Source organism: Aquarana catesbeiana, linkage group LG09 (assembly GCF_042186555.1).
Source record: "Aquarana catesbeiana isolate 2022-GZ linkage group LG09, ASM4218655v1, whole genome shotgun sequence".
In the NCBI taxonomy this organism is placed as follows: Eukaryota; Metazoa; Chordata; class Amphibia; order Anura; family Ranidae; genus Aquarana; species Aquarana catesbeiana.
This window is the reverse complement of record NC_133332.1, coordinates 30,270,717-30,291,642: the sequence shown is the minus strand read 5'-3', so window position 1 is coordinate 30,291,642 and position 20,926 is coordinate 30,270,717. Positions and strand designations below refer to the sequence as shown.

General features: G+C 45.0%; 1 protein-coding gene across 8 annotated transcripts in view; it reads left to right on the top strand.

Moving 5' to 3' along the window:
* Nucleotides 1–20,926, top strand: part of SYNGAP1 (synaptic Ras GTPase activating protein 1) — a 487,176-nt gene that overhangs the window by 64,367 nt on the left and 401,883 nt on the right. For 7 of the 8 annotated variants that reach the window (XM_073598175.1, XM_073598174.1, XM_073598187.1 and 4 more), the window contains exon 2: nt 20,431–20,552. In XM_073598175.1, the coding sequence (XP_073454276.1) occupies nt 20,431–20,552 (122 nt within the window). Of the gene's footprint in view, nt 1–5,936; nt 6,071–20,430; nt 20,553–20,926 lie in introns of those variants that run through there. The other variant, XM_073598177.1, reaches the window with a different exon arrangement.

Sequence of the window (20,926 nt, the reverse complement as noted above, 5' to 3'; positions counted from 1 at the left end):
CAGATCCCGTGTCGATCAGGCATTGGACTTCTACAGTAGTCCATTAACAAGGGCTCTGTTTGATGGGACCTTGTACCAACTGTCCTGGGGGTCCTCCCTTTGCCTGGGAGTCACTAGCTTAACAAAGGCCTGCAGATACTTTTGGATTTTGGCCGGCCACAGTTCTTAACTACATGTCCAAAGCGGCCACGTCCCCAGCACTCGGGTCCCTTTACAACAGATTCTTAGAGTCTAAAAGCCCTTAGAGGAGTGGGCTGCATCCTGTTTGAGAGCCAGTTCACACCACTTGCAATCCAATGCGTTTTTTTTTCTGCATCAAAAATACATGGAAAGTAGGTTTAATGATCTTCAATGGCATAGTTCACACCAGTCCTTGCAGTTCCAGTGCGTTCCAGTACCAGAAAAAAAGTAGAACATGCTGCATTTTTCCTGTACTGGACTGGAACTCTGTAAAACGTATCAAAAACGCACTGGAACACATATGTTCTTATTTAAGGTTAAGAATAAAGAGGGGGGGGGGAATGCACTGGACTGCATCAAAAACGAATCAAATACGCGTAAAAAACGTGCATGCAGAAAAGCACCTGGAACGCATCTGAACTGCGTTTCTATGGTGTAAAATGGCTCTAAATGTGGACATTTCCTATTTCAAGGAGGCCACGTCCTGGGCAAGTCCCCTTAAACCGTATGTATGGCCAACAGAGGTGAAGGTGATAGGGTCTCCTTTTTCAAGTGTAATGGTTCATACTTTTTTTGGCACCGCCACAGTTGCTTCCACATCTTCCTGTTCTTGCGCAACTGCGTTTACCACAGTATCATAGAAGGAGATGATGGGTTGCGCTTTGATCCCCTCCTGCAGTGGAGGTGTATCCTAAATTAAGCAAATAAAAATGATAGAAGACGAGGAAATCGGGACTTTGAGTGAGATGCACGAAAACAGCTGGCAAGTGGTGAGATAAACTCACCTCATAATTTTTTCTATTTTTTATTCTTTATATGTTCTGCATTTATGTGGTACACCCCCATTGAACTGTATAATCATTTACCTCAAATGATTGGGGGGGGTCCACTAAGACTGGGCAGCCAAGAACCTGGAGCATGTCAACCAATTGGCTCCTATCTTTCATTACCAAAGCTAGCTGAACAAGTTAAAGATATTTGTGTGTCTGCAGAACATGGTGGTGTATGTTTGTACGTCCGTATTGTATAGGGGGTATATATTTGTGTGACTGTAACACATGGCAGTGTGTATTTGTGTGGCTGTAGCACATGGGGGGGCAAACAGTCCACCCGCCAACCGGTCGGTCAGGTCACAGGCAGATAATTCCCCCCCCCCCCGGTCGGTCCCCATCTAGGTCTTGGGCGGCGGCTTCACCCTGCGTCTCCTACTTCTGGTGCTTCACGGTGGTTTCCCCTGCGTCTCCTCCCGCCTCCTCCTCGGCAGCCAATAGGATCGCTTCTCCTCTTGGCCAATCGGGTGACGGGACTCAGGACTCAGGAGGTGATTCAAGAAGACAATAGCGAATATTTATTCGCAATTGTCACACAACTCTGTGGGCTCAGGGCGCAGTGCTGTGCACACTGAGCCCACCCTTTTTTGAAGCCTATTAGAGCCTCTGGCTCTAATCATGTGCTTCTAAAAAAAAAAAAAAAAAAAAAAAACCCATTGGAATCTATGCGCCCGGCGCCATGAATGTAGATTAGGGGGCCGGATGCATGGATGACGGGGGCAGCACCCGTTCCCCCCGTATGGACTGCCACTGATAGGGGGTATCTGTTTGTATGACTGGCGCACGTGCCACTGTATATTTGTGTTACTGTAGCACACAGCGGTGTATATTTGTGTTACTGTAGGACACGGCGGTGTATATTTGTGTTACTGTAGGACACGGCGGTGTATATTTGTGTTACTGTAGCACATGGCTGTGTATATTTATGTAACTGTAGTACACAGATTTTGTATTACGCTGCCTTTGACAAGATCAAACATTTAAGCTTATTCTGTTGCCCCGTCTTGCATTGCACTCTGTCCAGGCCAGTTGTAAACCCCACCCACCCACGAGCCTGGTTTTATCAGCTCCTAATTGAAAAATTTGGAATCTTCCCCCCACACCATCCCTGTATAAATGTAGTTCATTTCTTGGACAGCTGGCAAGGGTTTGGGCTGGCCACTCCTTCCACAAAGTGTCACTCCGGTGACAAGTGTTTGGCACTTGTACACGGCACTTTGACTAAGGCACTGCTATAAAAAAAATAAGTACAGACATTAGTCTTCCACACCTATTTTACACAAAGTTCCCCTTCATCCTCTAACTTTCCTCAGCCTTCCATCTATTCCCATCTCCCCACCCTCCAACATGCTCACACTAATCTTTGCTATAAAGTCCTCTCTCCTCAAACTCTCATTTCTTTACCCCCCCTCTCCAGCCCCCAACCTGTACATATCTCCCTCTTTTCTGCCCACTCAATATTACTGCACTTATCACCTCCTGCTCATTCTATGCCCTCACAGTATCACCACTTCCACTCCACTGCCTTCCTATAAATCCCACTCCCACCTTACCACCCTCACCCTCCTACTACTAATGTCTGGGGACATCGCACCAAAACCTTCCCACACCCAATTCCCACCCCCAAAACTGGCTGTCTACCTCCTCCAACAGTAGTCATAACTCCCACCTTCTTGTCCCTATTCCCCTGATTCCACAAGTCAGCCCCCCTCTTTCATGTGCCCTCTGGAATGCCAGTTCAGTCTCCAACAAACTAGCTTCTGTCAATAACCTTTTCCTCTCCAAATCCCTTAATCTATTTGCTATTACCGAAACCTGGCTCCAGGAATACGACACTACCTCTGCAGCTGCCCTGTCCCACAGTGGCCTCCTCTGGACTCACTCCACCAGACCCAGTGAATGAAAAGGAGGTGGCGTCGGACTTCTCCTCTCCCCACAATGGACCTTCCAGGTTCTTCCCACACCTCCCTCTCTTTCCCCCTGCTCTTATGAAGTGGACTGCTTTCGTCTTTTCTCTTCAGCTTGTCTGAGGGTTGCAGTCATTTATCGGCCTCCTGTAGTCCTGCGACTGCTTTCTGGATGACTTCTCTGCATGGCTACCCTACTTTCTCTCCTCCGAAGTACATGCCATCATCCTAGGTGACTTTAACATTCCAATCAATGTTAATACTGCAACCACTTCTCAACCGCTCAACCTAACCTCCTCTTTTAACCTAACACAATGGAACGGCAATACTCTCAACCTCGTATTCTCCCATCACCGCACTCCCTGCAACTGTCTCTAACACCCCCTTTCCTCTCTCTGATCACAACCTTATCCGTTTCACACTCTCCTTGTCTCCTACCTCCCATGCTGCCAACCCACAAACCACTACCCGCAGAAACCTTCGCAACCTCAAGCCTTCCCTTCTTCATCCAGCTACTGATGGCCTTTACGACAAAATTGCACCCCTGTCCTGCCCAGACCTAACCACTTCCATCTACAACAACACGCTGTCATCCTCCCTAGATGTACTTGCTCCTGTTTCTACACGCAGAACCAGACCCCATCTGCCACAACCCTGGCAAACAGATGACACCAGAAGTCTCAAGAGATGCAGCCGCGCTCTTAGGCAAGCATGGCGTAAATCTAAGTCCCTGCAAGACTTTACCCTCTACAAATCTGCCCTTCTCAAATACAACTCCTGCCTCCACACTGCTAAAAAACCTACTACAACACTCTCATCAAAACCCTCTAATCCAAACCTCGTCAACTCTTTTCTACCCTTAATTCCTTACTTCACCCCCCACTGCCCCCACCCACCAACTTGCTTACCACTGAACAGATTGCCAACCAATTCAAATGCAAAATCGACACAATTTGCAAGGAGATATCCAGCATTCAACTTCCTCCCCTACCCAACACATCAGATCCAACACTACACTCAATACTCTCCTCCTTCTGCCCAGTTACCAACGATGAAGTTGATAAACTTCTCTCCATGGCCCACCTCACCACCTGTCCCCTGGACCCTGTCCCCTCACAATTACTGCAGCCACCTTCTCACTCTATCCTAAACTCCCTAACCCACATCTTCAACCTCTCCCTCTCCTCCGGCACCTTTCCTTCCCCGCTCAAACATGCACTGGTTACCACCCTACTTAAAAACCCTCACTAGACCCCACCTGTTTGAATAACTTAAGACCCATCTCCCTGCTCCCATTTTGCCTCCAAGCTCATCATACGCCTTGTCCATGACAGAATGAGTCGCTACCTCACGGACAACAACCTTCTCGACCCCCTACAGTCCTGCTTCCGTCCACAACATTCCACTGAAACTGCCCTACTAAAACTCACCAATGGCCTACTAGCTATTAAAACCAATGGCCTTTACTCCATACTCATACTCTTAGACCTCTAAGCTGCCTACGACACAGTTGACCACCTGCTCCTCCTCAGCAAACTACACTCCATTGGCCTCTGTGATTCTGCTTTATCCTGGTTCTCCTCCTACCTATCTCAGTGCACTTTCGTTGTCACTTACAACTCCATCTCCTCTGCTCCTCTTTCTCTGTTGGGGTACCCCAAGGCTCCGTCCTTAGGCCCCTCCTATTCTCACTCTATACCTCTTCCCTGGGCCAGTTGATAACCTCCCATGGCCTCCAATACCATCTCTACGCCGATAACACCCAGATCTATCTCTTCACTCAACTCATCCCCTCGATCTCCTCACGGATCTCAAACTTACTGAATGATATCTCAGTATGGATGTCACATCACTTTCTCAAACTCCCATCCTCTGGAACTTCCTGCCCCGGTATATCCGATCAGCCCCTAACCTGTCCACCTTTAGGAGATCCCTTAAAACTCACTTATTCAGGGAAGCCTATCCCACACCCACCTAACAACTGTCCCCGAGCCGCCCCCATCAAATCATTCCCTGCATCTATTACCTTTTGTACCACCACCCCCTCTCTTTAGAATGTAAGCTCTACGAGCAAGGCTCTCCTGTCCCTTCTGTATTGAACTGTACTGTAATTGTGCTGTCCCCCCTCTACATTGTAAAGTGCTGAGTAAACTGTTGAAGCTATATAAATGTGTATAATAATAATAATAATAATAATAATATACACGGTGGTGTATATTTGTGTTACTGTAGCACACAGCGGTGTATATTTGTGTGACTGTAGCACACGACGGTATATATTTGTGTGACTGTAGCACATGGCGGTGTATATTTGTGTGACTGTAGCACATGGCGGTGTATATTTGTGTGATTGTGGCACACGGCGGTGTATATTTGTGTGACTGTAGCACACGGCGATGTATATTTGTGTGACTGTAGCACACGGCGGTGTATTTCTCTGTGACTGTAGCACACGCCGATGTATATTTGTGTGACTGTAGCACACGGCGGTGTATATTTGCGTGTCTGTTCTGTACACTGATTGGTGGATTGTCTGTTAAATACTTGTTGGTTTACACTGCACATTGTCACTTACCTGAGGAAGGGGCCGTGTGTGGCCCCGAAACGTTGCTGTATATTTATCATTTGACCACAGAATAAAGCTTTTGGACCCTTTCAAGGAATCCTTGGTGTGCTGATGACATTTTATTCACTTTGATTATCCATGGTTTCTAGCCTGTGTTCATTACAGCACTCAGCATCACTGAATAGCCGGTTCTCTTGAGTGTGTGCTTGGGGAACATTGCGTTTGTACTGTACAGGGGGTGTATATTTGTGTGTCTGTACTGTACGGAGGGTATATATTTGTGTGACTGTAGCACACGGCGGTGTATATTTGCGGTTCTGTACTGTAAAGGGGGTGTATATTTGTGTGACTGTATTTAGCCCGATGTATGTGTGTATGCACCAGGAAGCAGCAGGCCCATACATGGCATTGTGTGTGTGTGTGTCATTGTGTGTCTGTGTGTGGTTGGTTGTGTCAGTGCTGATGGTTGCTAGGTAACTGTCGCTGCTTTAATTCCTATATTTAGGGGTTTTCAGAATAAGGTTGAAGTTTTTATCACACGACGGTCTCTTACAATGCAGAATGAGCGCTCTCCCAGGGTGACAAGGGTGAGACGCCCCTGTATGTCTCCTTATATCCTGCTGTCTCTCTCACCCCAGTATGTCTCCAGATAGTCTGCTGTCTCTCTGAGTGCTGATTTGTTGATCTCAAGCCCTCTCTTCTATTATATTCTGACCCCCCCTCCCTGCCGTTCTTTTTCTACTCCCCCCCCCCCCCTGTTTTTTATTACCACCCCCGGTCTTTTCCTTTTCCTATCTATTAGCATTTTGTCTTTTTTTTCTTTTGCAGTTCCTTTTCTCTCTCTTCTTCCCCTGCACTCCCATCTACACTCTATATTCCCCCACCCCCCTCTCTATCTACCTCTGCGCCCCCGCTCTCTCGTCCTTCCCTTTCTCTCCCTTTACCTTTCTCCCCCCCCCCCCAGCTCTATCCCTCTCTTCTTACTACACAGCAGACCTGTATGTATCTCTGTACATTACACAGCACGCTACAGTGACTACCGCTTGTCTTGTCCGCAAGATCCATCCAGGATGTGCAATGTCTGTGGATGGAAGAAATACATACATTATTGCTGGATATCCGTTCATTCTCACCGTTATATACTCTGCATAACACAAACATAGCAGTATGGATTGAATAAGAAGCAGCTACCAACCTGCCCACCTACCTACCAATCTGTAATCTATCTGTATCTGTTGTACCATCTGTTATAGCTATCTATGTATCTACCTGGAATAAGCCTCTATCTATCTATCTATCTATCTATCTATCTATCTATCTATCTATCTATCTATCTATCTATCTATCTATCTATCTATCTATCTAACAAATATTATGAAAAGATTTACACATCTGGCTTATTCGGGTTTATCATGTGTTAAACATTTTAGAGAGCATGTAAGGATACCTACAGTATCTACAGGGTAGATACAGTTGTATATATATGCATTTATAATATTATACAGTCATGTCGTTGACTTTACATTTCTAAAAAAGATACTGATCAATAACCTTATGATGTAATATGCTGTTCTGTGTACAGTAACTGGAAGTGACAATAATTTGCTCAGAGGTTACCTGCAAATATATTCTGTGCTCATCCAATGGATGAAGTCTGCCTTCTTTATTTGGGTTGTTTTACTTACTGGCCCATGACTGGTGTCATTCTGTATTCTCCGTACTGACCGACACATGTCCAGCGTCATTCTGTATTCTCTGTACTGACCTGTACATGTCCAGCGTCATTCTGTATTCTCTGTACTGACCGACACATGTCTGGTGTCATATCCTATCCTCTGTACTGAACGATACATATCCGGTGTCATTCCGTATCCTCTCTACTGACCGACACATGTCCGGTGTCATTACATTTCCTCTCTACTGACCGACACATGTCTGGTGTCATTCCGTATCCTCTCTACTGACCGACACATGTCCGGTGTCATTAGGTTTCCTCTCTACTGACTGACACATGTCCAGCGTCATTCCGTATCCTCTCTACTGACCGACACATGTCCGGTGTAATTCCGTAGCCTCTCTACAGACCGACACATGTCCGGTGTCATTCTGTATCCTGTCTACCGACCGACACATGTCCGGTGTCATTCTGTATCCTCACTACTGACCAACACATGTTCAGCGTCATTTCGTATCCTCTCTACTGACCGACACGTGTCCGGTGTCATTCCGTATTCTCTCTACCGACCGACACATGTCCGGTGTCATTCCGTATCCTCTCTACTGACCGACACATGTCCGGTGTCATTCTGTATTCTCTCTACCGACCGACACATGTCCGGTGTCATATCGTATCCTCTGTACTGACCGACACATGTCCGGTGTCATTCCGTAGCCTCTCTACTGACCGACACATGTCCGGTGTCATTCCGTAGCCTCTCTACTGACCGACACATGTCCAGTGTCATTCCGTAGCCTCTCTACTGACCGACACATGTCCAGCGTCATTCCGTATCCTCTCTACTGACCGACACGTCCGGTGTCATTCCGTATCCTCTCTACTGACCGACATGTCCAGTGTCATTCTGTATTCTCTCTACCGACCGACACATGTCCGGTGTCATATCGTATCCTCTGTACTGACCGACACATGTCCGGTGTCATTCCGTATCCTCTCTACTGACCGACACATGTCCGGTGTCATTCCGTATCCTCTCTACCGACCGACACATATCCGGTGTCATATTGTATCCTCTGTACTGACCGACACATGTCCGGTGTCATTCCGTATCCTCTCTACCGACCGATACATGTCCGGTGTCATATTGTATCGTCTATACTGACCGACACATGTCTGGTGTCATTCCGTATCCTCTCTACTGACCGACACATGTCCGGTGTCATTCCGTATCCTCTCTACCGACCGACACATATCCGGTGTCATTCTGTATGCTCTGTATTGACTGACATATGACCATTGTCAGTCTGTATTCTCTGTACTGACCGACACAAGTTCTGTGTCATTCCGTATCCTCTGTACTGACCATCTCCTCTACTGTCATTTTCTATGTGAAACTGAACAGCCCTTTCTGTATGCTCTGTACTGAGTGGCTCATGTTATGTGCCATTCTCTCTGCTGTCCTGACTCTCATATGAATTGTGCCCCATCATTGGTGTCATTGGGCCCCATCAATGGTGTCAGTGGGAAGATTTGTGCCCCATCATTGGTGTCGTTGAGAGGAATGGTCCTCCATCATTGATATCATTGGGCCTGATTGTTGGTGTCAATTGGATGAACTGTGAACATCATTGGTGGGAATTGTGCCCCATTGTTGGTCTTTGGGAGGAATTGTGCCCCTTTGTTGGGACAGTCATTGAAATGGTGCTCCAAGAGCCAGATAAAAGCAAGCAAAGCGTCATTTGGGGACCACTGCTGTGTCATCCAGTCATATAATTCATAACTGTACTGTCAGTTATAAATGTGTTTTGTGGTCATGTACAGTTAGATTTTATGGAGGTTGTTTCTGGTTAGTTTTAGGTTTTTCTAGTTAGGTCTCCTTACTTGTGTGGACTGTTGGAGTAGCAAGTGTTTTCTTCTTCGGTTTTTGCTTTGTAGTCATCCTCTAGTGACCCTTTTTGTCATACTGTTTGTCAATTCGCGATTGGCTTCATTCACACCAGTGAGTCGTTAACATGTGTGCAAAATCGCGCACTTTTCTACAACACAGAAAAATGCAGACAGGCGGCGCTGCCATTAATTCTTATTAATAAAGTGACAATAGCATGCTGGCCAAAGACCAGTAGTTTAAAAAAAGAACACAAATACAGTTAGGTCCATATATACAATCAGGCCCATAAATATTGGGACATTGACACAATTCTAATCTTTTTGGCGCTATACACCACCACAATGGATTTGAAATGAAACAAACAAAATGTACTTTAACTGCAGATTTTCAGCTTTAATTTGAGGGTATTTACATCCAAATCAGGTGAACGGTGTAGGAATTACAACAGTTTGTATATGTGTCTCCCACTTTTTTAAGGGACCAAAAGTAATGGGACAGATTAACAATCATCCATCAAACTTTCACTTTTAATACTTGGTTGCAAATCCTTTGCAGTCAATTACAGCCTGAAGTCTGGAACGCATAGACATCACCAGACTCTGGGTATCATCCCTGGTGATGCTCTGCCAGGCCTCTACTGCAACTGTCTTCAGTTCCTGCTTGTTCTTGGGGCATTTTCCCTTCAGTTTTGTCTTCAGCATGTGAAATGCATGCTCAATCGGATTCAGGTCAGGTGATTGACTTGGCCATTGCATAAAATTCTACTTCTTTCCCTTAAAAAACTCTTTGGTTGCTTTCGCAGCATGCTTCAGGTCATTGTCCATCTGCACTGTGAAGCGCCGTCCAATGAGTTCTGAAGCATTTTGCTGAATATGAGCAGATAATATTGCCCAAAACACTTCAGAATTCATCCTGCTGCTTTTGTCAGCAGTCACATCATCAATAAATACAAGAGAACCAGTTCCATTGGCAGCCATACATGCCCACACCATGACACTACCACCACCATGCTTCCCTGATGAGGTGGTATGCTTTGGATAATGAGCAGTTCCTTTCCTTCTCCATACTCTTCTCTTCCCATCACTCTGGTACAAGTTGATCTTGGTCTCATCTGTCCATAGGATGTTGTTCCAGAACTGTGAAGGCTTTTTTAGATGTTGTTTGGCAAACTCTAATCTGGCCTTCCTGTTTTTGAGGTTCACCAATGGTTTACATCTTGTGGTAAACCCTCTGTATTCACTCTGGTGAAGTCTTCTCTTGATTGTTGACTTTGACACACATACACCTACCTCCTGTAGAGTGTTCTTGATCTGGCCAACTGTTGTGAAGGGTGTTTTCTTCACCAGGGAAAGAATTCTTCGGTCATCCACCACAGTTGTTTTCTGCGGTCTTCCGGGTCTTTTGGTGTTGCTGAGCTCATCGGTGCGTTCTTTCTTTTTAAGGATGTTCCAAACAGCTGATTTGGCCACACCTTATGTTTTTGCTATCTCTCTGATGGGTTTGTTTTGTTTTTTCAGCCTAATGATGGCTTGCTTCACTGATAAAGACAGCTCTTTGGATCTCATATTGAGAGTTGACAGCAACAGATTCCAAATGCAAATAGCACACTTGAAATTAACTCTGGACCTTTTATCTGCTCCTTGTAAATGGGATAATGAGGGAATAACCCACACCTGGCCATGAAACAGCTGAGCAGCCACTTGCCCACTTACTTTTGGTACCTTAAAAAGTGGGAGGCACATATACAAACTGTTGTAATTCCTACACCATTCTCCTGATTTGGATGTAAATACCCTCAAATTAAAGCTAAAGTTTGCAGTTAAAGCACATCTTGTTCGTTTTCTTTCAAATCCATTGTGGTGGTGTATAGAGCCAAAAAGATTCAAATTGTGTCGATGTCCCAATATTTATGGACCTGACTGTATTTGGACACAGGCACAATTTTAGTTTTTTTCAGGTATTTACCAAAACATATTCCAGCTATAGTTATATAATGGACATGGGCTGAAAGTGCACACTCTCAGGTTTAATTTGAGGGTATGTACATCCAAATCGGAGGAAGGGTTTAGGAATTACAAAGCTTAACAATAGCCATCCCCATATTTTCAAGGGACCAAAAGTAATTGGACAGTTGAATCAAACGCTGTTTTCATGGCCAGATGTGGACTACTCCTTTGTTATTTCTTCATCAATTAAGCAGGTAAAAGGTAGTTGATTCTAAGTGTGGTATTTGCATTTGGAATCTATTGCTGTGAACCTACATAATGCGTTCAAAGGAGCTGTCCATGCACGTGAAACAGGCCATTGTAAGGCTTCAAAAAATAAACCAATCCATCAGAGAGATAGCAGCAACATTAGGCATGGCAAAATCAACAGTTTGGTACACTCTGAGGAAAGAAAAACGCACTGGTGAGCTCAGCAACATAAAAAGGCCTGGACGTCCACGGAAGACAACAGTGGTGGATGATCGCAGGATCCTCTCTATGGTAAAGAAAAACCCATTCACAACATCCAGACAAGTGAAGGACACTCTCCAGGAGGTGGGCGTATCATTGTCAAAGTCTACAATCAAGAGAAGACTTCATGAGAGCAAATACTGAGGGTTCACCACAAGGTGCAAACCATTCATAAGCCTGAAGAATAGAAAAGCCAGATTAGACTTTGCCAAAAAACATTTAAAAAAGCCAGACCAGTTCTGAAAAAGCATTCTTTGAACGAATGAAACTAAGATTAATCTGTACCAGAATGACGGGAACAAAAAAGTGTGGAGAAGGCTTGATCCAAAGCACAGAACGTCATCTGTAAAACATGGTGGAGCTTGCAGTGTGATGGCATGGGCATGCATGGCTTCCAGTGGCACTGGGTCATTGGTGTTTAGTAGGGATGAGCCGAACACCCCCCCCCCCCCCGGTTCGGTTCGCACCAGAACTTGCGAACAGACAAAAAATTCAGATGAACACGCGAACACCATTAAAGTCTATGGTACATGAACATGAAAAATCAAAAGTGCTAATTTTAAAGGCTTATATGCAAGTTATTGCCATAAAAAGTGTTTGGAGACCCAGGTCCTGCCCCAGGGGACATGTATCAATGGAAAAAAACTGCCATTTTTTTAGGAGCAGTGATTTTAATAATGCTTAAAGTAAAACAATAAAAAATAAATATTCCTTTAAATATCGTGCCTGGGGGGTGTCTATAGTATGCCCGCAAAGCGGCACATTTTTCTGTGTTTAGAACAGTACCACAGCAAAATTACATTTCTAAAGGAAAAAATGTCATTTAAAACTGATCGTGGCTGTAATGAATTGTTGGATACCCTCAATATAGATAATACTCATTGAAAAAAAACGGCATGGGTTCCCCCCCAGTCCATTACCAGGCCCTTTGTGTCTGGTATGAATATTAAGGGGAACCCCGAATCAAATTTTTTAAAAATATTGTGTGGGGGTCCCCCCAAAATCCATACCAGGCCCTTCAGGTCTGGTATGGATATTAAGGGGAACCCTGCACCATTTTTTTTTAAATGCTGTAGGGGTCCCCCTAAAATCCATACCAGACCCTTAAGGTCTGGTATGGATTTTAAGGGGAACCCTGCAACAAAATAAAAAAAAAAATGGCATAAGGGTCCACCCCAAAATTCATACCAGACCCTTATCAGAGCATGCAACCTGGCAGGCCACAGGAAAAGAGGGGGGAAGAGAGAGCACCCCCCCTCCTGAACCATACCAGGCCACATGCCCTCAACATGGGGAGGATGCTTTGCCCCCAAAGCACCTTGTCCCCATGTTGATGGGGACAAGGGCCTCATCCCCACAAACCTTGCCCGGTAGTTGTGGGGGTCTGCAGGCAGGGGGCTTATTGGAATCTGGACCCACAGACCCTGCCCCCTCCATGTGAATTGGTAACGGGTACATTTTACCCCTACCAATTCACAAAAAAGTGTCAAAAATAGTAAAACTGATTGGAGACACTTTGGGACAAGCCCTTTATTAAAAAAAATAAATAAAAATGTCCCGCAATGTAAATCCATCTCACGCCGCCTGACGAACCGAAAAAAGGAAAAAAAAACCTGCAACAGATCGCCTCCAATGGAGGCTCCCACACACTGCACGCTTCTTCTCGATGACAGCTGTTACATGGCTGAGGGCGGGGCCACCCATGGCATAAACGGGTGACCCTGCCCCCTCTGATGCCACGTGACGTCAGAGGAAGGCGGGGTCACTCGTTTACGTCACCAAGTGGCCCCGACCTCAGCTATATAACAGCTGTCAAAGCGAGAAGAATGCAGTGTGCGGGAGCCTCCCATGGAGGTGGACCAGTTGCAGTTTTTTTTCTTTTTTCGGTTCGTCGGGTGGCGTGAGAGGGATTTACATCGCGGGGCATTTTTATTTTATTATTTTTTAATATAAGACTTGTCCCAAAGTGTCTCCTGTCATTTTTACTATTTTTGACACTTTTTTTGTGAATTGGTAGGGATACAATGTACCCGTGTACCTTTCCATATTCTGATAAGCCCCCCGCCCACAGACCTCCACAACCACCGGGCAAGGGTTGTGGGAATGAGGCCCTTGTCCCCATCCACATGTGGACAAGGTGCTTTGGGGCCGACTCCAAAGCATCCTCCCCATGTTGAGGTCATGTGGCCTGGTACGGCCTGCCAGGTTGCGTGCTCGGATAAGGGTCTGGTATGGATTTTGGGGGGATCCCTACGCCAGTCTTTGGTAATGTCCATGGGTTCCAGACTTCAGGCAGTCATTGCCGGTAAAGGATTCTCAACAAAATATAAAAAATTACCATTTTATTTATGATTATATTAATTTGTCCAATTACATATGAGCCCCTGAAAATGGAGGGATTGTGTATAAAAATGGTTGCAGTTCCTAAAATTTGTACTTAGTAATTATATTCAACCCCTTGAATTAAATCTTAAAGTTTGAACTTCAAATTAATTTGGATTATTTCGTTTTAATTTTATTCTGGTGGCATAGAGAGCCAAAAGTATGAAAATTGTGCCTGTGTCCAAATATATATGGACCTAACTGTAATAGCAATTCTTAACCGCTTCAGCCCCAGAAGATTTGGCTGCTGAATGACCAGGCCATTTTTTGCGATTCGGCACTGCGTCGCTTTAACTGACAATTGCGTGGTCGTGCGGCGCTGCACCCAAAGAAAATTGACATCCTTTTTTCCCACAAATAAAGCTTTCTTTTAGTGGTATCTGATCATCTCTGCAGTTTTTATTTTTAGCGCTATAAACAAAAAAAGAGCGACAATTTTGAAAAAAACACAATATTTTGTACCTTTTGCTAAAATAAATATCCCCATTTTTTTTTTTAGAAAAGCACATTTTTTCTCAGTTTCGGCCGATTTATATATTCTTCTACATATTTTTGGTAATAAAAATCGCAATAAGCGTATATTGATTGGTTTGCGCAAAAGATATAACGTCTACAAAATAGGGGATAGATTTATAGCATTTTTATTATTATTTTTTTTTCTTTTACTAGTAATGGCAGCGAACTGCAATTTTTATCGGGACAGCAACATTATGGTGGCCACATCGGACACTTTTGACACATTTTCGGGACCATTGGCATTTATACAGCGATCAGTGCTATAAAAACGCGCTGATTACTGTAAAAATGTCACTGGCAGGGAAAGGGTTAACACTAGGGGGGCAATCAAGGGGTTAAGTGTGTTCCCTCTCTGTGTTCTAACTGAAGGGTGGAGGGGACTGTCTAGGGGAGATGACAGATCGCTGTTCATACTTTGTATGAACACACAATCAGTCTCTTCTCCCCTCAGAGAACCGGGATCTGTGTGTTTACACACACAGATCCCAGTTCTCGGTGTGTCGCGAGCGATGGCGGGAGCCTGGCGGTCATCACGCCCGCTGGGCACTACCATCGGCTCCGGGGGCGAGCAGCGGGCGCCCCTAGCGGCCACAGGGCAAAGCGACGTAAAAATAACATTGTTTCGCCCAGCCGTGCCATTCTGCCGCAGTAAAACTGTGGCGGCTCTTGGTCGGCAAGTGGTTATTTCACAAAAGTACATACACTCAGTCGCACCTCCTGCTGTGAACGGAGCCTCATTGCCTTGTTTTAGGCTCCATTCACGCTTCACGATTTGGAATCGCAGGTGGAATCGGTGTGATTCTGCCCGCGATTCCAAATCGAGTGGCAATCGTTGCAAAACACGCAACGTGCATTTGGGTGCCATCCATTCTAAATGGCATCCCGAATGAGGTGCGATTTTTTTTTTTTTTGCCGCGTGACGGAATCACGCTGCAATCGCGACAAAATGGGCACTTAAAAAAATTGCATGACACGTGGAATTGCGTAAAAATCGCCCACACAAAATCGCAAGCGGCTGCATGAAGTGTGAATGAGGCCTTATGGTTTGTGATCCTTCAGTGACATTCTGTTTGCGGTCGGTATCGTTTTGCATTTTGTGATCATTCGTTGTTCGGTGTCTTGCTATTACTTGTGTGTTTTTTTTTTTTTTTTAACTCTTGGTCTTTGGCCAGAATGCTATTGTCACTTTTATCTTGAGATCTCCCTGTGCTAAATACCATCCTGCTCGCTTTCACTATCATCAACTGCTTTAGTAAATCCGAATAATTTAAACAACATCTCACTTCCCATCAAAGCAGGCAGTAAATACCAATGAGTGCCCACAGGATGTCACCCTACTTCCTCTGACTGTCAGGGTGTTTGCTCGATGTGTGCGCAGTATATCAGTGTCTAGGGGTGCGCTGCCATAGCAGATTATTATTATTTCCTTATTCATCAAGCTTTATATTATGTATACAATTCTTAGTGGTTACCTATTTTCTAAATGTTATTTTGCAGCTGTGTTAAAAAAAGGAAAAAACAAAACAAAATGATGCCGCCATAATAAAAAGCCAAGTTATTTGGTCATGTGATTTCCGAGAAAAGTGGGGATCAGCGTTGATAACGGCTGATTGTTCATTTCAGTGGAGTTCATGTGACCAAAACACACAAATGGAGAGGTAACTAAAGTGACGAAAATTCTCGTACGACAGAATGAAAATTCGGAAGTGATGTCATGTGTTGGAGTGTATTTCTATTGTATTTTCGGACAATAACTCTACTGATTAACCACTTCAATACCGGGCACTTACACCCTCCCCCCCTTCCTGCCCAGGCCAATTTTCAGCTTTCAGCGCTGTTACTTTTTAAATGACAATTGCGCGGTCATACAACACTGTACCCAAACAGAATTTTTATCATTTTGTTCCCACAAATTTCTTTTGGTGGTATTTGATCACCTTGCTAAACAAATAAAAAAAGACAAACATTTTTTAAAAGAATTACGTTTTTCTTTGTTTCTGTTATAAAATTTTGTAATCCTTCACTGATGGGCACTGATAAGGCGGCACCGATGTGGTGGCACCAATGAGATGGCACTGACGATGGGCACTGATAGGCGGCACTGATAGGTGGCACTGATATGCAGCACTGGTGGGCATTGATAGGCGGCACTGGTGGGCACTGATGAGCACTCATAGGAGACACTGATGGGCACTGAAAGGCTGCACTGATGGGTACTTATCGGTGGCACTGATAGACGGCACTGCTGGGCACTGATAGGCGACACTGATGGGCACTGATAGATTGCAGTGATTGGCATCACTGGCACTGGCAGGCAATATTAATGGGCACTGATTGGCAGCTGGTGGGCACTGATTGGCAGCTGCCTGGGCACTGATTGACATATCCCTGGTGGTCTAGGGTGGCATACCTGTTGGGGGTTCCTTTGTGGGCATCCGTGGTAGTCCTGGTGGCATCCCTGGTGATCCTGGGCGGGCATCCGCAGGGGGGGCTGCGCTGATAAACAATCAGCACAGACCCCCCTGTCAGGAGAGCCACTGATCGGCTGTCCTCTACTCGCGTCTGTAAGACGCGAGTGAGGAAAAGCCAATAAACGGTTCTTCCTATTTACATCGTAATCAGCCATGATTGGACACGGCTGATCACGTGGTAAAGAGCCTCTGTTATGATGCCCAGTCAGGATAACTGAACCACCGTTATTTTTATAGGCCGGGTGGGAAGTGGTTAAACGAAAATTGTACGAACTGGTATCGTACGAAAAAAAAAATTGCGTTTGTCCGATCGGATAATATCGGATGAGCTGTCGTGATCAGCTCTCGAAAAGCTCTGTACTAACAATCCGATTATCGTATGATCTATTTGAAAGCTGTATTTTTTTGCCCGATTTTCGGATCGTGTGTACAGGTCATAAAGGCTCGTAGACACTATAAGGAAATCAGGCAAACATTTTCGTCCAAAGAGTTTTTTCGTACGATTTTCGTATAGTGTGTACACATCTTTCAACAGCCGATTCCGAACGGACAAACTCCAAAATTTTTCTCGCATGGGAACAGAACGAACGATTTTCATTTTAATGTGAATCGTTTTCGTACAAGAAAAAAACAGAAAGAGAGACTGCGCATGATCAGAAACAATAAACAACAAAAAAGCCTTTCTTTCTGTCTACTGTGCAGTGCATATGAGGCTGCAGAGAAAAGGACAGCAGAATCTCTGTCCTCACTTCCTGTCTTTGTCTCAGAGATGGGCTCGGGCGTGTTCGGGATCCTAGTCCCACCCGACGTGCCCGATCCCCCCCCAGGAAGCCAACATTGCACACGGCAAATCACAGGCAGTGAGACATTTCCTGGTCCAGCTGCACAGATTGGGAAATGCCTCACTGCTTGTGATTAGCCGTGTGGAGTGTCGGCTTTCTGGCAGGATCGGGCAGGTGGGTTGGGACTAGGATCCCAAACACGCCTGAGCCCATCTCTAGTCTTAAACGTGAGACATCAGGGGTCTATTTATGGACCCCTGATATTTAACCAAAGATCCCCCAACTCCCAAAAAAAAAATTGTAACAAAAAAGAAAAAATATTATTGCAAAAAAAGAATAAAATAAAATAATAAAAATGATAACTGACACCTTTCGCTGCCCTACTGACACCATCCTCTGCTCTAATGACAAAGTCCCCTTCCCTACTGGCACCATCCACTACTCTACTGACTGACACCAACCTCTGCCCTACTGACACTGTCCATGTTTTAATACATTTTAAAATGTTTCCTTAAATTTATTTGCATACTCTCCAAACTTTCTAAATAAAGGGGACAAGTTTACTGTCCTTCAGGCTTTAGCCAGACTGTGACCAGTGGGAGTAAAAAATGCCCCATCGTCACTAGGCGTAAATAATGCACCTTCATTGGTTTTACCGGGATAAATAGTGACCCATTGTTGGTATCAGTGAGAGTAATAGTGCCCCATTGTTGGCATCAGTGGAAGGAATAGTTCCCTATTGTTGGTATCAGTGGTAGAAATAGTTCCCTATTGTTGGTATCGGTGGGAAGAATCACACCCCATCATTGGTATCAGTGGGAGGATTAGTGCCCCATCATTGGTGTCAGTGGGAGGAATAGTGCCCCAGCATTGGTGTCTGTGGGGGGAATGGCACCACATGATTGGTAGGAGGAATAGTGCCTCATCACTGGTGTGAGTGGGAGGAATGGTGCGCCATGACTGGTCTCAGTTGTGGATGGAATAGTACTTCAAGGGCCGGATAGAGGTAAGCAAAGGGCCGTAGTTTGGAGATGACTGCTCTAATGCAATAGGCAGCAATAGCACACCTGCTGTATGTAGCCCTTTCTTCAGCCTGACTTTCTGTGGCTCACCCCTTTCATGTATTGGATTTCAGTTTTTTTAATCATGGCGGCTCAGATTACCCAAATAGTGACTGCTCTAATTTGAAGTTTGTCAAGCTGGGTGGTGTTGACAGGGCCATCTACAGCTCGAATTTACAGGAGTTCACAGGGATCAATTTAAATTTTAAGCTTTGGGGGTCATGTCAACAGATGTCTTTTTCCTGCACTGGGGGGTGCGATTGGAACGCACCTAAAATGCAGGTCAGGAAAATCCCATTGTAAACTTGGTCCAGAGTGTTTGACCTGCTTTCCATTGTATTTCTGTAGGCACAGCATGTCCCAATAAAAAAAATCCCCTTGCAGCGGGGCCCTTCCACAGAGCAAGTGTTAAACATTTTTAAAAGCGGAACGTCACCCAAAATGGGAAGTTCTGCTTGTCTGCACAAGCCCCACCCCCCCCCACTGCCACATTTAGCACTTTTTGGGGGGGAGGAGCGGGTACCTGGCTTTGACAGGTACCTGCTCCAATGTCTGGTCAGATGTGCCTCAGCGATCTGAGATGGAAGTTTGGCCCTCTCTCCTTCCCCCACAATCTTCTGCAACACATCACAGGTTCCAGAAGACTATGTAATCGTTCACAAAGTGCAGGCGCACATGCACAGTAAGGAACTGGCTGTGAGGCCGCAAGGCTTACGATGCCGGGAGCTGCACCCGAAGCCCCAGTATTGAAAGGAAGCCCGCACTGATTCGCAAAAACTTTTGGACCCCATGCAGCTGATGCCCCTCATCAGACCTGAAGCTAGGACTCTGATGCCGTTAAGCAATAATACTTATGCCATGCTGCTTTTTCTATTCAGAATAAAGAATATATAAAAACTCTTTTATTTATTTTTTTAGCTTTGGGTAGAGACAAGGTGTACCTGTGAGTTATTAGGGAGAGTTCCCATAACTTCCTGTCATGTCGACCTAACAGGAAGTGAGAGGATATCTCTCCAATGCATACCTCCCAACATTTTGAGATGGAATGAGGGACACCTATTTGCAAATGTATGTAGGCATAGGACACGCCCCTGCCACACACCCTTAAAGGAAAATTAAACCAAAAAAAGCTAATTAAATCCACAAGGACTTTTTTGTCACTCCTATTCCTTTATATTGGCTTTTAACATCTACAAATGCAGCAATTTAGAATTTAGATAAAAGGTTTAGCACTGGGAAACACTTTTTGAAAGATAAAAAGTGCATTTTATATACAAATATATGGGTCAGACCAAAATGAGGGACAAATGAAGAGGAAAGAGGGACAGAGGGACTTTGCTTCAAATCAGGGACAGTTCCTCAAAATCAGGGACAGTTGGGAGCTATGCCAATGTGAGGGATGTTTACAAGTGTGAATGGTCCCTGAATGTATTGTGCTGGGAGAATCTGGACAAAGGATTTATTTTTGGGGTACAATAGTAGATCTCTACAGTCCCAGGTCTAGCAGCCTGTGTGTAAGTATGGCTCCATCCATGTACCTAAACATTTATAAACAATATGCAGACACAGAGCTCTGGAACACTAACACAGTTTTAGTTACCCTCATCATATCATGTTCGTATGTCTAAAAACTAATTTTAGACCCCTAATAATGATTATCCTTTCAATGTATTGATCGATATAGACTGAGGACAATTTTTCTTTCCCTTTTAGATGCTCGAGGACCCCCCATGCATCGAATGCCCTATGTCACCTCTCCGTATGACCGCCCAGCTTGGAATCCACGATACTGTGTCATCTCTGGAAACCAGCTTCTTATGCTTGATGAGGAGGAGGTGAGATGCGTTCTTTAATAGAAATGTGTTCCTGTTCACTGTGTCCAGACCAGAATGGGTTCCTGGGGCTGGGATCTCAGTGCTGCTGGGTTTTGGTGCAAGACCCATTGGGGTTGATTTACTGAAACTGGAGAGTGCAAAATACAGTGCAGCTGTGCATGGTAGCCAATCAGCTTCTATCTTCAGCTTGTTCAAGCTTTAACAAAAAAACCTGGAAGATGATTGGTTTCTATGCACAGCTGCACCAGATTTTGCATTCTCCAGTTTTAGTAAATCTAAGGCCCCTTTCACACTGGCTTTCTGATCGGGTCCGCCTGTCAGTTTTTTCAGGCAGATCTGATCGGAGTCTCCATTCACCCCATGAAGCGGCAGAT